Source organism: Oryctolagus cuniculus, chromosome 3 (genome assembly GCF_051225735.1).
Source record: "Oryctolagus cuniculus isolate XC-2025 breed Fujian yellow rabbit chromosome 3, ASM5122573v1, whole genome shotgun sequence".
Taxonomy (NCBI): domain Eukaryota; kingdom Metazoa; phylum Chordata; class Mammalia; order Lagomorpha; family Leporidae; genus Oryctolagus; species Oryctolagus cuniculus.
In genome coordinates, this window is record NC_142869.1 from 184,701,222 (window position 1) to 184,718,483 (window position 17,262).

At 57.9% G+C, this 17,262-nt stretch overlaps 1 protein-coding gene across 1 annotated transcript in view; it reads left to right on the plus strand.

Annotated features, from left to right (window-relative positions):
- The window catches only part of KIAA1549 (KIAA1549 ortholog), a 146,986-nt gene extending 138,796 nt beyond the window's left edge, over window positions 1-8,190 (plus strand). The window contains exons 20-21 of the mRNA XM_070071444.2: window positions 4,671-4,816; window positions 7,177-8,190. Coding sequence (XP_069927545.2) covers window positions 4,671-4,816; window positions 7,177-7,428 — 398 coding nt within the window. The 3' untranslated portion in view covers window positions 7,429-8,190. The remainder of the gene's footprint in view (window positions 1-4,670; window positions 4,817-7,176) is intronic.
- Window positions 8,191-17,262: the final 9,072 nt, after the last annotated feature.

Consider the following 17,262-nt stretch of genomic DNA (forward strand, 5'->3'; position numbering starts at 1 on the left):
ATGAGAGATGAGCGTCTTCCGTTTCATAAAAGCAGCTCATTGACAGCCGCCGCTGTAGCACTGGGGTTCTGATCGCCACCCCACGCTCCCGGACCGACGGTAGCTTCAGATCCGAGTTCTTTCTGGCTCTGTACAGCTCTGCATGCTTTGGACGGTGCCTGGAGTTTGCTGTTACTTCATGGTGCATTTTATTATAAACGTGCGCCCTTCCGTTTGCCCCATTCGTTTCCTCGGCTTCCTTGAAGACTGAAGCTTCAGTGAAAGGAGCCGCTGCATGTTAAACCATTTTTTTTTGCTGCTGTCTAACTTTCTGGAGGATGGTGTACACCTTTAAAATGCCATCCAGGAGGCAGTGTAGGCCATTGTGGCCTTTTATTCTCATATTTATTTGTACGAAAGAGAGAGAGAGAGAGAGCGAGCTCTCCACCTGCTAGTTTACTCTCCAGATATTAACAGCCAGGGCTGGGCCAGGCCCACGCCAAGAGCCCAGAACTCTATCCCAGTCTCCTAGGTGGGCATCAGGGACCCAAGTACTGGGCCTGTCTGCTGCCTCACCAGGCGTGTGTGAACCGGAAGCTGGACAAACGCAGAGGTCCTGGACTGAACCAGGCACTCCAGTGCGGATGCCGGCAACCCGAGCCGCGTCTTAGCGGCTGTGCACAGCTCCCACGCCTTCTGGGCTCTTCTGGTGTTCTCCGTGGTCTGTCAGTCAAAGCGAAGAGCTGTCCTGCCCCTCCACACCCTCCTGCTCGCCCCCATGGCTGCACGCGGGAAGCTTGCTGCGCCGCTTGTACACTCAACAGTGAACTAACTTTGTTTGGAAAACTAGACACGTAGGAATTGCTTGTTTCACACGTTTGGAGAGGAAGTCACTTTCTAATAATTTCTAAGAGTAAGAGATGAAACTGGATAAAAATTTGTACTGGGAAGTGTTAAGACCTATTAGAGGCCTTTATGGCTATAGAAAACTATCAAATGTATGTACGTGTGTGTGTGTGTGTGTGTGTGTGTGTGTATGACCAAGAACAAAAAGAAAAATACTCCTGGGGAAAGTGTACAGTGGATTATGACCAAGAAATGTTTTTATTACAGACAGTTTGTATAAATTGATAAACCAGCAAAGGTGGGAAGAAAGAATTCACTAAAGAAACCTGTGCGTGTGTGTGTGTAAGTGTGTGTGTGTTATAAACATGAACAAGGAAAAAGCCCAGTTTTGAAAATGGTTAAAGAAAGGCAAATGCAGACCACAGAGGCCACGTTTCAGTCATGATGTTCTTTTCATAATAATGTGGCGTGGTGAAATTAGCATGTGGCTCCTTCGCACGTGCAGTGGGGCTGGTGCTCCGTGCCTCTGTGAGTGTTTGCTAATCACAGAAGATAAAGTGCCCCAAACAGTGCCTGGCAGGTCGTAAGCTTCCAATAAATACGAGCCGTCTTAATTATTATCATTATCATCATCATTATTTCCAGCGGCGGCATAAAACGCTAAGCTTTTGGAAAGCATTTGGCAGTAGGACTCGTTCATGAGCCCCCGACCTGGTAATTCCACTGTGGGAGTCCAGACTGCCTCTCCCCAAATATAAAATATGGGGGGGGGGGTAACCACACGTGCCAGATTTTATTACAGCAGTATTCATAATAGCAACAAACAGCCGTGGACGCCCTGAACACGCACGCAGTCATAGGAGCTCAGTGGATAAAGTCTGCAGCTGTTTGCAATGAAGTCAAGACGCACCAGCAAAGGGAAGCTGAGGTTCACCTGTCCCCTCTCCCGCTCCGTACCTCATCTGTTTCATCTCTGTTAATCCTGACCCAGCCCTCGGTGGCAGGGTTTTTGAGTACCCCTGGCAGCAGTGGGGACTAGAGGCCCAGGGCCCCAGCTCAGCCTGCTCGGCAGCGGCCTGAGGGTTGCTGTCAGGGAAGTCTGCCGCTAAGTGAACAAAGCAGGATGCAAAGTCGTGTCTGAGTTGTATGATGCGGAAGGCGTGCTCTTCCCCCGCAGGCGGCTGCACCTCACAGGCCTGGGGAGCGCGGCAGGTGCAGCTCCAGCGTCTGCTGAGCCAGCGGCGCTGCCCGGCGCCCCGGCAGGATACTCGGCTCCGGAGAGCCTGGCCAGCTCCCCTGACCATCAGTCTGCGCTGTAAAGCTGTGCAGTTCTCGGTTTTAAATCATCTGATTGTTTGGATTGAGGTTGTGTAGACTGCTGGAGTAGGAGGGGCCCAAAGGAGGGGAGAGCTGCCCCACCCCAACCCCGTGAGCGCTCTCACCCCGTGCAGGACCTGTCTGAGCATCACGGAGGGCTCGGAGGACTCCAGGTTTGGAAACAGTTTTTCATTTGCCTGTACTCAAAGGCCGCCTTTGTCTGCCTTGCTCTGAGTCTGGCGGCCAGGCAGGCGCTGGGTGTGCAGGTGTGGGAGGCCCGGCTTTGGCGGCAGGCACCCCACAGAGGAGGCTGCATCCATGAAGCTGTGCCATCAGGAGCCTGATGCCTGCCTCCTGGGGAGAGAGCCCCTGCCAGTTCACACACCTGCCTCCTGGGGAGAGAGCCCCCACCAGTTCACACAGCCTGCCTCCTGGGGAGAGAGCCCCCACCAGTTCACACAGCCTGCCTCCTGGGGAGAGAGCCCCCACCAGTTCACACAGCCTGCCTCCTGGGGAGAGAGCCCCCGCCAGCTCACACAGCCCGCCTCCTGGGGAGAGAGCCCCCGCCAGCTCACACAGCCCACCTCCTGGGGAGAGAGCCCCTGCCAGTTCACACAGCCCGCCTCCTAGGGAGAGAACCCCCCCCCAGTTCACACAGCCTGCCTCCTGGGGAGAGAACCCCCCCAAGTTCACATAGCCCGCCTCCTGGGGAGAGAGCCCCTGCCAGTTCACACAGTCTGCCTCCTGGGGAGAGAGCCCCCACCAGTTCACACAGCCCACCTCCTGGGGAGAGAGCCCCCCCCACCAGTGCACTCAGCCCACCTCCTGGGGAGAGAACCCCCCCTTCACACAGCCCGCCTCCTGGGGAGAGAACCCCCCAGTTCACACAGCCCACCTCCTGAGGAGAGAGCCCCCCCACCCAGTTCACACAGCCCGCCTCCTGGGGAGAGAGCCCCTGCCAGTTCACACAGCCTGCGTCCTGGGGAGAGAGCCCCCCCAGTTCACACAGCCAGCCTCCTGGGGAGAGAGCCCCTGCCAGTTCACACAGCCTGCCTCCTGGGGAGAGAGCCCCCGCCAGCTCACACAGCCTGCCTCCTGGGGAGAGAGCCCCCACCAGTTCACACAGCCTGCGTCCTGGGGAGAGAGCCCCCCCCAGTTCACACAGCCCACCTCCTGGGGAGAGAGCCCCCCCAGTTCACACAGCCTGCCTCCTGGGGAGAGAGCCCCTGCCAGTTCACATAGCCCGCCTCCTGGGGAGAGAGCCCCTGCCAGTTCACACAGCCTGCCTCCTGGGGAGAGAGCCCCCACCAGTTCACACAGCCTGCCTCCTGGGGAGAGAGCCCCCCCCACCAGTGCACTCAGCCCACCTCCTGGGGAGAGAACCCCCCCTTCACACAGCCCGCCTCCTGGGGAGAGAACCCCCCAGTTCACACAGCCCACCTCCTGGGGAGAGAGCCCCTGCCAGTTCACACAGCCTGCCTCCTGGGGAGAGAGCCCCCCCAGTTCACACAGCCAGCCTCCTGGGGAGAGAGCCCCCACCAGTTCACACAGCCTGCCTCCTGGGGAGAGAGCCCCCCCAGTTCACACAGCCTGCCTCTTGGGGAGAGAGCCCCCGCCAGTTCACACAGCCTGCGTCCTGGGGAGAGAGCCCTCACCAGTTCACACAGCCTGCCTCCTGGGGAGAGAACCCCCACCAGTTCACACAGCCCGCCTCCTGGGGAGAGAACCCCTGCCAGTTCACACAGCCTGCCTCCTGGGGAGAGAACCCCCCCAAGTTCACACAGCCCGCCTCCTGGGGAGAGAGCCCCCGCCAGTTCACACAGCCTGCCTCCTGGGGAGAGAGCCCCCCCAGTTCACACAGCCTGCCTCTTGGGGAGAGAGCCCCCGCCAGTTCACACAGCCTGCGTCCTGGGGAGAGAGCCCTCACCAGTTCACACAGCCTGCCTCCTGGGGAGAGAACCCCCCCAAGTTCACACAGCCTGCGTCCTGGGGAGAGAGCCCCCCCCAGTTCACACACCTGCCTCCTGGGGAGAGAGCCCCCCAAGTTGAGCTCCTTGGGATCTCAAAGCCTCAGGCGAGAGGGAGCCGGGTTTCATCTTGATGGCTCCCGGTGTCTCTCACCTTCCTTGTAAAGAAGCAAGGCCGTCCTGGTCGGTAACCTGCAGAAAGGAGCACACGTTCCCTGGGACATCTTATGTCCCTAGTCCTTTGGTGTCTAGCCAGGAAAGTAAGAGCCCCGGTGTGAGCTTCTACTGAAAGGAAATCGAAGCCCAAGAACCCAGAAGCTCAGCACGTGTGTGCGCGCGCACATGTGCATGTGTGTTTATGTGCACGTGTGTTTATGTGTGTACATATGTGTGTGCGTGTGTGCTACTCTGTGTGTGCTACTGTGTGTCATTCTTGGAGACAGAGCTAGCGCTGTGTTTGAGCCGTGCTTGCCATCCATCGTCCTTAACGGGGTCGGTGGTCAGAGCTGACGCCTCGTTCTAGAAGTGTTAACCGGGCCCCTCCGACCACATTCCTTCCAGGCTCCCAGATCCAGCACCTGACACAGGTGGGAATCGCCAGCAGAATTGGAGCCCAGCCCGTGGAAGTCCCCCCAGGCAGAGGCAGCCAGTTCGGGGGCCCAGGCTGGCCCGCGTACGGGGAGGACGAGGCAGCACGGAGAGAGGCCGTGAGTATCTTGTGCTGGGGCCATCGGTTAACGCTCAGACGTACTTTCTCATTTAGCTGTTTCTACTTTGGGATCCATTTCTGAAACTTTAGGCAAGTTCTTCACCCTCACTGTTTTCCCCTCACGTGTTTTTCCTTGTAGTTTCCAATTTTTAATATTATTTAAAACAGTTTATCGGAGAGGGAGAGGGACAGAGAGAGCTCCCAGCTGCTGGTTCACTCCCCAGACGCCCCGTCGGCCGGGGCCAGGAGCTCCGTCCAGGTCTCCCGTGTGGGAGGCAGGGAACTGACTGCTGCCTCCCGGGGTCTGCGTTAGCAGAAAGCTGCTCGGGAGTTGCGGGCAGGTGTGGGACCCAGGTCCTCTGACGTGGACACAGGTGTCTCGCCGGCATCGGAACCAGCAGGCCAGGACCCTGCCCGCTGAGTTCTCGCCCCGCCCACTGTGGGAGGGAGTTGACATCACGCTTTGCAGAAATGAAGTGTGCAGGTTTTGCTGGGGCCGACTTCAGGCTTTAAGCAGTGAATTTTGACCTGTAGGTGACTGAGCTCTGGACTTTGGTGTGACCAGTAAGTCCTCCCGCCCTTCCCTGTCTCCCTGTGTGTTTATTGTCGCCATTTCTATTCGCACCACCACGGGCACTCTCAGGCACAGGTATCCTTTCTGCGGCTTCTAATCTCTCAGTGTGGACACAGGTAATTTCTTCAACTGCTTTCCTTGGTTTTTTCCCGAGAATTCTGCACCAGGCGATGCATTAATGAGGTTTAAAAATGCAAGCCCAGGGGCTGGTGCTGTGGCATAGTGGGTAAGACCACCCCTTGCAGTGCCGGCATCCAATATGGGCGCCGGTTCAAGTCCCAGCTGCTCCTCTTCTGATCTAGCTCTCTGCTATGTCCTGGGAAAGCAGTAGAAGATGGCCCAAGTCCTTGGGCCCCTGCGCCTGCGTGGGAGACCTGGAAGAAGCTCCTGGCTTCGGATCGGCGCAGCTCTGGTTGTTGCAGCCATTGGGGAGTGAACCAGTGGATAGAAAACCCACCCCCCCCCCATTTAAAAAAAATTTAAAAAGCAACCCCAAGGGTCCCTGTCATCTCTCCCTTCCCTTCTTTCTCTGCCGCCCCAGCAGACACATGCAGTCCTGCCACGACTGGACGCTTGCACTCTGGAAGGATATTGACTGTGCAATGTGATTTTTCCTAAAGAAGACTTTTCAAAAATGATTCATTAATTAACAGTTAATTGAGAGGCAGAATAACGGGGTGGGGGGCATCCCATCCACTGGCTCAGTCTCCAAATGGCCACAACATCCAGTGCTGTCCAGGCTGGAACCAGGAGCTTGGAACTCCATCCGGATCTCCTACGCAGGTGCAGGGGTCCAAGTACCTGGGCCGTCGTCTGCTTTCCCAGGTGCATCAGCAGGGTTCTGGATCGGAAGCAGAGCAGCTGCGACTCGGACCAGTGCTCAGCGTGGGATGCTGGGGTTGCAGGGGGCAGTGTAACCCGCCCTGCCCATGCCAGCCCCTGAAAGAGACATTCGTGCCCCTGTAATCTGGTGTCTGCACCGAGCCCGTGCATGGCCTTCTTCCTCTGCCTCCATTGTGCCTGGCTCAGCTTTGTGAAGCGTTCTCCCGTGCAGCCTGGTGCTGTTCGCTGTGGAGCAGGTCCTCGTCACGGACCGAGAGCTGCAGCACGGCACCAACCCAGCACACAGACTTAGTACCTGCATGCGTGTGAAGGTTTCAAAGGGGCCATGGAAGTGTGTGTTCTCAGAGAAAATTATGCACGGATTTCAAAAATTTTATCCTAAAATAAACTTACCTTTTCATTCTGTTTTTCCATGAGCTTTTTGAAGTACACTCATATACACAAGAGAACCCCCCCACTGGAAAAATACTTTTTTAAAAAGTTACTGAAATGTAATCATTTTTGTTAAGTGGATGACAGATTAATCTGTGGTCTGCAAACATTAGCAAAATTGTTGTCCACTTTAGCGCAGACAGCTTGTTAAGGGAGAGACTCCAAGGAGCGCTCTAGACAGCACGGACCACAAGGCAGGTGGCAGCTGAGACAGACCGTGTTCTCTGAGCCGGCGGCGCTGCCTGGCCCCGTGCACAGCTCGCCCGGATCCCAGGGCGGCCGCACTGGGCGGTGCCGCAGCCCTCCGCCCTCGGCGGGCTCCCGGCTGTCCCCGGCTGACCTGTCTGCACGCGGTCAGCTCGGGCCCTCAGTGCCGCCGCGCACCCAGCGGCACCGGGGCCAGGCTCGGCTGGGCTGGGAGGCGGGCGGCGGGCAGAGGGGCCCCGGAGCGCGGCCGCTCCCTCTTGTTCGCGTGCGGGAGGCACAGTAACGTCTGCCGTGTTTTTCAGACCCACTTGCTCGGACGCCAGGAGTATTCCTCGCCGCTGTTGCAGGTGCCAAGGACTTCAGGCAGGGAGCCCTCCGCTCCTCCGGGGAACCTCCCCCACCGGGGGCCGCAGGGTGCGGGGCTGGCCTACCCGGCCAGCTCCACGGAAGACCTGCAGCCCGGCCACTCCTCCGCCTCCCTCATCAAAGCCATCCGCGAGGAGCTGCTCCGCCTGTCCCAGAGACAGAGCCCCGTGCAGAACTTCCACAGCTGATGGGCGCGTGCGCCCTCGCGAGTATCCGCTTCCCGTGGAAGCAGAGCAGGAGGCCGGCCGAGCGGGCGCTCGGGGCGGAGGGAGCGTCTCCCGCGAGCCGCCCGACGAAGGGAACGGGCTGCGGTTTCGGAAGATGCCAGCCGTCCCAGGACACCTCACGCCGCTTCTCGTGGCGCGCTCTGCGCTCCCTTGGGTTCGGTGGAAATGTACTCGCTTTTGGCCAGAAGCCAGCGGCACTTCACAAAAACACAAGGCAGACCTGAGCTAAGAGAAGTAGTGCGTTAGTGTCCTTTTGACAGGCAGCGGAGTGAGATGCGTGGTGGCGCGGGCTCAGGGAATCCGGGTGTCCGTGGGGCTGTGGACGCACCTGCCGCTTTGTTCCCTGAGAAGGGAGTTCCAAGACGTTTCCTCAACAGCTCCGATGCCCTCCTTCTCTCCGTAGGAACTTGTTTTGATAGGAACATTAACAACCAGAATCCTAAAGCTGGTGGGGATTTTTTGTAAGCTACTGGTGAGAAACCAAACGGTGGGTCGTGGAGCCTGATGATTCAGACGAAGCCATCGCTGCGCTCCTCCTCCTGCACCTGGTGCTGCAGCTGCCAGGGCCACTCCCCCTTCACACCCGCGACACGCAGCTCCGGCTCTTCCCTGGAGGAACACGTTGGAGGTTCCATTTTGTTCTAGGAAAAAACACAACTCGGGGAGGGGCTCATATTTATTTGGTTATTATTCGAAATACACATTGAAGTTTAGATTTGCTTTCTCCGTTGTATCTGCTGTGTCATGATTGGGCACGGGCAGTGCCTGGCTGCACCCCCGCTTCGCACGGGAGGTCCCGCCCCAGCCTTGCACTCGGCTGGCGGCTGGCGATGTGCTCGCGATTGCGTTTGAATGAGGAAGCTCCTGTCAGCAAACAAGCTTCCTAAGAATCCAGAGCCGCCCCATTCTCGATGAGCGCACCCCCGTAGTCGAGACCTGAGTTCCGTGCAGCCTCGCGCGAGCAGGCGGGAAGGGGCAGGAGCAGCGCTGAGACGGGGCAGAGCAGCAGCTGCTCCTGCGCACTTCCGGTCTTGTTCCTTTAGGGACGAGCCCGCCTGTGCGCCTCGGGCCTGGGAGGGCAGACTGTGTGGCTTAGGGTTACTCCAGAGCAGACAGTTCCCCACTTGGGTGCGGAATGTGGTGACGAGAGCCGGTGTGTTTCCTGGTGTCTGAGTGCAACAGGAGAGCAGGCTTAGAGAAGAGATACCCGCCCTGAGCCTCTTTATGAGATCGACTCATACTTTAACTAAACAACAGGCACACCGCTAGCATTTGGGGCTCGGGTTTTGAGGCCCCTGGAACGGTTCAGTGGGCGTCGGAGGTGCAGTCGCTGGTTCCAGGCTCGTGTCTCAGCACGTCCTCAACCCAGGGTGCCCTGCAGGCTTGCCGCTGACAGGGCACGGGGCTGCTGGGAAGAACAGGTGTAGCCAGCTTCCACGTGTGCTCCTCTGAAGTGCAGGGGTGCAGGGGAGTACGTCTCGAGAATGTTAACCAGGGCTGGGGGCCGTGCTGGGCAGTCCTCAGAGGCTCGCACGGGCCGGGGAGAGAAGCCCCTCTCGCTACCTCCTCAGTCTGGGTCTCATAGCAGACTCTCCCCACGCAGAGGCGTCTGGCGATCACTCCGAAGCTGCCTGGGCTCCTGAGTCTGTCCTTCCTGCTGAGCTTCAGGTCCGCCTGCGGGTTCTCTTAGGGACACCTGATGTGCGCTGGAGCCACGCTGCGGCCAGTGGGCTGAATGGCTGCTGCCCCCGCTCCGCCCAGTTCCTGGAGCGTCTGCGCGGAGTGCGTGGGAGCGGTGTGTCTCCACGGGGGGTTGATGGAACAGCGACCCGCTCTGCAGGAGGACGGTAGGGGGTCCACCTGCGCTTTCATCCTTACAGCTGGCGCGCCTCCACGCGGGTGTGAAACCAACGCGAGCAGTGCAGAGCACGCTGGCCTTGCACTTGGCTCCCCAGACACCTGCCAGGCAGGCTCGCCAGCACGCGGGCAGGAGGCAGCTCGGTGGATGCGGCCCCCGTGCTGGCCACGCGTGGCTTTGGGGCTCCGTTCACGGATGAACCTGAAGTGAAAAGCCAGCGTGTACGGCTGCTCTGCGCTTCTCAAGGACCTGGAGGTGACGCGAACTACACGTTTGAGCCAGTGTTTCAGCGGAGATGGGAGCGCGACTGTTGGCCGCCGTGCGCGTCACCGGCTCACTGCAGGGTTCCTTCCCCGGCCGCGTTCTCCTCTGCCCACCTCCCACGTCTCTGGTGGCAGAATCAGACGTGGCCGTGTGTGCGCAGACACGCGTGGAGAATCAGACGTGGCCGTGTGTACAGACACGCGTGGAGAATCAGACGTGGCCGTGTGTACGGACACGCGTGGAGAATCAGACGTGGCCGTGTGCGCGGACACGCGTGGAGAATCAGACGTGGCCGTGTGCGCGGACACGCGTGGAGAATCAGATGTGGCCGTGTGCGCAGACACGCGTGGAGAGAGCACGAAGAATGCGTCTGGGTGAACGCCCTGGGCCGGCCATGTGCAGTCCCCCCTGGAGGGGTCACACAGGGCTCCCCAGCACAGCTGAGGGCCCTGCCTGGTGCATTTTTGCATGTTCACTTCCTCCTGCGCTAACTCCAAAGCAGACTTAGAGGCATCTCTCTGCCGCTGATGTTCTGCCGTGTCTGGCACCAGCCAAGTCAGCGGACACAGTCCTGCCTTCTGACCGCAGAGTCGACGCCCCACAGATGGGTGACAGGTGTAGACGTCCAGAGTTCTCTCTCAGAGCGCAAGGGCAGTCGGGCGTTTGGAACTGGTGGGTCCTGGGGAGACTCCAGCTCCGGAAGCTACTCTGATGGAGAAGGGGTGAGCTGGCGAGGTGGGGGTGGGGGCTGACGATGAGCTGGATTCTGGTCGCGGCCTGGGGATGGTTAGGGAACTGCACGCTTCAGGGAGGTTAGAGGAGGAGGAGGAGGCGGTGCTGTGGACGGTCCAGCTACAGTGGTGCAGCCAGGAAGTGCCCGGGCCTGTGAAGCCCAGAGGAAGAGCTGCTGCGTGTGAGCGTGAGAACGAGCTGGGGGAAGCGCACAGCCGGCCTGAGCGTCACACCCAGGGCCGCTGCTCAGAGCAGGTCTTCGCGGCCAGCCGCTGGCCGGGTGGAACCCGCCGGGGAGCAGGGCGGCTTGTGGATAAGCACACCCGGCCTCCTCTCAGCTGCCCGCGTGCTCTTCTCCAATAGGATTTGAGACTGAGTTTTGATTTTGGAGGCTCAGGACTTCTAAGCAGCAGTTTTTTTGCCAGCCAGAATGTTGGGGCATGAGGCTTGTGACAATGTCCACGGGAAGGTGCACCCGGAGGCCTGGGGCTGCCGTGTCTCCTGTTCCTACACACAGGGTCAGTGTCGACAAGGTGCACCCAGAGGCCAGGGGCTGCCGTGTCTCCTGTCCCCATGCACAGGGTCAGTGTCGACAAGGTGCACCCAGAGGCCAGCGGCTCCCGTGTCTCCTGTTCCTACACACAGGGTCAGTGTCGACAAGGTGCACCCGGAGGCCAGGGGCTGCCGTGTCTCCCGTTCCCACGCATAGGGTCAGTGTCGACAAGGTGCACCTGGAGGCCGGGGGTTGCCAAGTCTCCCGTTCCCATGCACAGGGTCAGTGTCGACAAGGTGCACCCGGAGGCTGGGGGCTGCCAAGTCTCCCGTTCCCACGCACAGGGTCAGTGTCGACAAGGTGCACCCGGAGGCCGGGGGCTGCTGTGTCTCCCATTCCCACGCACAGGGTCAGTGTCGACAAGGTGCACCCGGAGGCCGGGGGCTGCTGTGTCTCCCGTTCCCACGCACAGGGTCAGTGTCGACAAGGTGCACCCGGAGGCTGGGGGCTGCCGAGTCTCCTGCCCGCACGCACAGGGTCATTGCCGACTGCATTTGCACAGCCTCTTGGAGCGCTCCGCCCAGAAGCTGGTCTGTGCTGGCGTTGCTCCCGAGTTAACCATTAAACAAAGCTCCCTTACCCTCTCCTCCCAGAGTCTTCCACAGGAGGGAATCTTGGCCAGAGGGGAGCTGGTAAGAGACGGAGGCAGGCGGGCTCCAGTCTCAGCCCTCCCACTAACTCAGCTCCGGTCGAGTCTCGCCACGCCATTCTACCTCCAGAGCAAGGCCGCGAAGGCAGCGGCTGGGACAGGAGTGCGCAGAGTCCACCTCTGTGCCCGTGGCCACTGCGCGTGAGCCAGGACGCTCGAGCTTCGGTTCTGTCATCTGCCACTCGACACACATTCTCGTCACAAGGGAGGGCTCTGACCGGCGGCTGCTGGAACTTGCTCATGGAACAGACTCGCACTCGTTACCTAGGGAACAAGGAGAGTGCACGTCAGGTTTCTTTGGACGTCCCCGGCGATGGTTGTCGGTGTTTTTACACTAGGACCCCTTTCTCCCACGTGAAAGACAAAAACTGTTCCATCGCGGTGCGATGTCGTTGCCAGGCCTGCGTGGGTGACAGTGCACTTGACCAGTCATCTCACAGGCCTAGAGCAGCACTGAGATGGAGGGAGAGAACATAGGCTGCCTCTGGAAGTGAGAAACAGGAGGTAGGAACCAGCGAGGAAGTGAGGAAAGCTCTGGCTCAGACGCGTTCACGCAGGGCGGTGGCTGTCGGGCTCGGCCCTTGTTTCCGGGGTGGAGCGACTTCGTGCTGAGAGAGAGGATGGAGAGAAGGACTGATCCGAGCCCCCGGTCCCTGCCGGCACGCGCGCCTTCTGGACTCCCCGGAGCATCGAGGAGTCTGTTCTGGTGCCCACTAGATTTCAGGTGTTTATAACTTGGCTCCGTAAGTGTGTGAGTTGGGAATGGTGCAAGGCCAAGTTCAAGCCAGAAACCCCTTGTACTGTTCCTCCTGCAGAAGTGGGAAAAGCAGGGAGGGGGACTCGGGAGTGGAGACCCCACCCCTGGAATCAGCCACTCTAGGCCCCGGGGGTCTGGCTTCAGCAGCGGGGAGGAGACAAGCTCCCCACTTTGGGGGTGGGGCAGCTCAGCATAGCCGCCCTGGGGTGCCGGCTTGTCTCCTACGCTGTCTAGGTCCATGTTCTTCCGACTCATGCTTCCTCATTCCTATATCATGAGCATTAAAGGTACGAAAATGTGCAGAACAAGTCGGGCCCCTTGTGGCACCAGTACTGCACCTTGAACTTGACAATCACAGTTTGCTGGTCTCAAACGGGCACTTCAAATCTCAGTGTGGGTGTATGATTTAGTAACTGAACCTCCCTCTGTTTGTCGGTTACGTTTCTACCCTCCAACTAGCTGCACTGTTTTCTAATGTGCTGTAGAGTTTTTGAAATAATTTATGCAAGTGTTTGGTTTCCATGTTTACAATTTATACCGCTTTCCTAGCATTTTAAATGGAAATGTCAATAAATGCTCTGAATTGGTGTCCAAGTGGTCCTTTCTGTTCATTTCACTCGCCGTGGGCTCGCTTTCTCATGTGTGAAGAGTGGAAACCTGGCGGAGGTGGTCTGTTGGCTCTCTGGTGTGTGTCCCCGTGAGAACATTCCAGGGAATCAGGTTGGGAGGATTCTGTTCAGCGGCAGAATGGTTTTCACCCCCTTTGGAGGTGCCACACCATTCTCCCTGTTCTGTGTCACTGCACCCCACTCGTCAAGTTGATGTATCCACTCGAAGAAGATTCGCTTTGGAATTAAAAGATTAGAAAGAAAGACGAGACCGCCACCTACCCGCAGTATTGAAAGGTGACAGTAAACATAGCGGCGTTTATGGAACCCGAACCCCAAGAGGTTAGGAGCCCCTGGAAGCTCAGAGAAGCACAGGGAACGCCAAGCAGTGGGACACAACAGCTGGACGCACTTCGGGGGTCCTGGGCGGGGTCCTGGAGTGACAGCAGTGAAGACACAGGTGGCAGGGGGGTGACACCAGAGAAAGCAGACAGTCTAGTACCAGTGCGAACAAGCTAAGGGTTGGTTTTGCTGGCGTGGTTATGGTTGACTCTAGTATTATGGGAAGCTGTGCAGCAGCTGTACCGCGACCCTCCACGTCACTTTCACAGGGTTTCTCTGAATCTTAAATTATTGGAAAAATGAAAACGGACTTCCCTGGTACAGGTGAAACTCAGGGGCTTCTGCAGAGGCTGCCGTGGTCCTGCCCCGAGCGCCCACCGCCCGGGCACTCAGGCAGCTCCGCTGACACTGAGACTGCGGTTGGCGGCCAGCCTTCAGGAGCCAGCGGAGGTCGTGGGGTCATCAGGTTAGAGACGAGACCTACAGAGCTGCAGGTGGTAGAGTATGCAGCAGGTGTCCTGGCTGCTTAAGCAAATCTGACAAAACCAAAAATCCTCAAAAGGAATTTTTAAAAACACATACGCACGCTGGTCCTGTGTTCCAGTGTTTTGGTCGAAGCTGAAGAAATGATCTGCACACTTGTAACTCACCTTGCTTGTGTGTTTTAGTAAATGGGGCCTGGTAGAACTTCCACCCCAGAGGCTGCAGGTGCTCAGCCTGTGGGTTTGAAATGACAAGGGGCGGCCTGCCTGGAGGCCAGGCTGAGCAGGTGCGCGTGTGCTGGGAACCCACACTGGCATCACGGGTCCCTCTCCGCTCCGACCTGGCACCTGGGAAACACAGCTCAAGGCAAACAAAACAAGAAAGAACAGAGGTCAGACCCTGGGGCCCAGCTCTGGGCCGCCGAGCGCGGGGAATGTTCTGGGTGCCGGTGCCCTCACTTCCTCCACAGGCCTCTGGTACTTTCCTGGCCACACCTCTGCCCATTCTGCAGTCAGTGGAGGTGGTGTGTGTTTGCCTTCTTTTGTATAAAGACTTGAAAAACTGCAGGTGCATGTCGGGATAAACCACGTTTGCGTGGTTAGGCTGCTATTTGCTGCCCTTGTGCCAGAGTATAGAGTTACAGAAGTACAGAGGAAACTCACCTGGTGGCCTCTTCAGTACTTTTAGCGTTAGTGTTCCGTGTTCGCAGTTGGATTCTGTGATGGGGAAGTCTACCTGAAATCAAGAGTTGTTTTCATTTCTCTCAGTATCTGAGAATTCTGCACTCACAGACACAACATCTGTGCAGGGTTAATAAGACGGGAGTATGGGGTGGGCGTTGTGGACAGTGGGTCGAGCCCCACGTGGGACCCCGGCCCCATGCCGCAGCCTGGTTCATGTCCTTGCTCCTCCACTTCCAATTCCATTTCCTGCCAGTGCGCGCTGGGAGGAGGCAGGTGACGGCTCAAGTGCTGTCCCTGCCGTCCACGTGGAGGGCCCGGGTGGGGTTCCTGGCTCCGGTGTGGCCTGGTCCACCCTGGACTGGCCGCAGCATCTGGGGAGTCTGCTGGGTGAAGTGTCTCCCTCTTGCTCTGCTTTTCAAGGGCATGACAATAAACAGATCTGTAAAGGGCTTAAAACCTACAGTGGGTTTGCTGCATTTCACGATAAGCTAATATTGATTTTTTTCTCCAAAGGAAGCTCTGCACCGTGGCTGCTTTGTTCTATTTTAAGCAGAATCGGATGAGAGTGGACGAGATTTGAATCCTCCCAAACCCGTGAGACAAAGGCGGCAGTGGTGACTGCCGGTGTTGGAAGTCCGAGCACCACGTGTTTCAGGGTTCAGTGTTATCTGTCCCAGGCGTTTTTCTTTCTCGGTTCCTTGAGAGACAAATTTGATAGGCAAAGTAAGAGTAAAGTTAACAGTTTAAAAACGTGGCAGCCCGCATGGGAGACCAGGAGGAAGCACCTGGCTCCTGGCTTTGGATTGGCGCAGTGCACTGGCCGTGGTGGCCATTTGGGGAGTGAACCAACGGAAGGAAGACCTTTCTCTCTGTCTCTGTCTCTGTCTCTGTCTCTGTCTAACTCTGCTTGGCAAAAAAAAAAAAAAAAAAAAAAAAAAGATGTGGCAGGGGCTGGCATTGTGGCATAGCAAGTAAAGCTGCCGCCTATGATGCTGGCATCCCATATGGGTGCAGGTTCGAGTCCGGGCTGCTCCACTTCCCATCCAGCTCCCTGCTAATGCGTCTGTGTCTGGGAAAGCAACAGTAGAAGGCCCAAGTGCTTGGGCCCCTGAACTCCTGTGGGAGACCTGGAAGAAGCTTCTGGCTCCTCGGTTTGGCCTGGCCCAGCTCTGGCCTTTGTGGCCATTTGGGGAGTGAACCAGCAGATGGAAGACCTCTCTCTGTCTCTGTCTCTCTCTCTCTCTGCCTCTGTCTCTCTCTCCTCCCCTCTCTCTAACTGTGCTTTTCAAATAAATAAAAATAAATCGTAAATAAAAAGGACATAGTTAACAAAATTTAGATCAGAGCATCCCATAGTAACTCGTTACCTTTAGCCTTTTGGTTCTACTTTTCCTGGTCAAAATGCAGACTAGCTAAAGTGCAGGAAGGAAATCTTCAACTCTAGCGCTCTGCCGCCAGAGATACTGGCATCGAAATTTTAGGAAATTTTGGTCTATTTTTTTTAAAGTAAATGCTGACTTAGTCTTTTATTTACTTATTTTAAATTTTAAAAATTTGGCAGGCAGAGTGGTGGAGGGTTGGAGGGGCACTGACGGGGGAGGCAAAGGGCTTCCCTCCACTGGTTCACTCCCCAGGTGGCTGCTGCAGCCGGGGCTGGGCCAGGCAGGGCCAGGAGCCTGGAGCTCCCTCTGGCCTCCCACGTGGGTGCCGGGGCCCAAGCACTGGGCCGTCTCTGCTGCTTCCCCAGGCCGCAGCAGGGAGCTGGATCAGAAGCGGAGCAGCCGGGACTCTGGCACGCCAGAGCACAGGCAGCGGCTTGGCCCCGCACTCAGCCTTGCTTGGTGTCGGGAGGGGTCGGGGTGATTTGCTCTCCCACTGGCCCCATGGGGAACTGCTGGAGCTCAGAGCATACGGACGGCAGGGGAGCAAGAGGACTTGAGTGTTTGTGAGCTGTGCTCTGCAGACAGGGCCCGGGGGTGTCCCTGGGGGTCTCCAACAGCAACTTCCTAACCCCAGGGAGGAAGTAGCACCTGGGTCTGGGGAGCTCCAGCCTCTGTGCTCAATTCTGCCCCCCCCGGGGGGGCATTTCCTGGTTACCCCCCAGCACATTTTGTGGAACCATACAGGGGCTTCCCAGCATCAGTGGCTGGAACAGAGGACTGTAGCTCCCGGGCCTGGTTGGGGAGGTGGCACTGTGTCCAGCCTTTGGCTTCAAAGCTGGGCAGCCCCCAGACTGCCCTGGAAGGACCCCGTGAACATGCCCGGCTCGGTGCGTGCTCCTGGCGACGGACATCAGCTCCCCGGAAGGCACTTCCTGTCCCTGGAGGCCCCATTCCTCCAGCGGCCGCACAGATGAGCCAGGGAGGGCATCGCCACTGTTTTTGCAGGGCCAGGCTGTGCCTGGGCCCCTCTCGGGCTCATTAGGCTGCGCCTGCAGAGGTCACGGGGCCCTGGACCCTGGAGTTGGGGTGAACACTTGTTTCCTGGAGTTCTTGAATTTCCAGATGCCTCAGCATTAGAAAGACAGTGTTGTGTCGGATGGGAAAATGGTGACAGACTCAGCAAATTCCGTGTCTTCCCACGAAATGCGAGCCATCTTCTAGCTTGTAGAAATCCTATTACATGCCTGTAGGGTGAAGGGAAGCCAGTCGGACTCTGCAGGAAGAGGTCTGGGCTGCTGGGTAAACACTAGGACCACCGAGGGTATTTAAAACATTTAAAACATCGACCACAGCGGCCCGCACGCACTGGGCTAAGCTGCCACCGGTGACGCCAGATCCCGTATGATGCCCGTTCAGGTTCCGGTTGTTCACGGATGCCCTGGGGAAGCAGCAGTAGCGGGCACAAGTACTGTGGCCCTGGACCA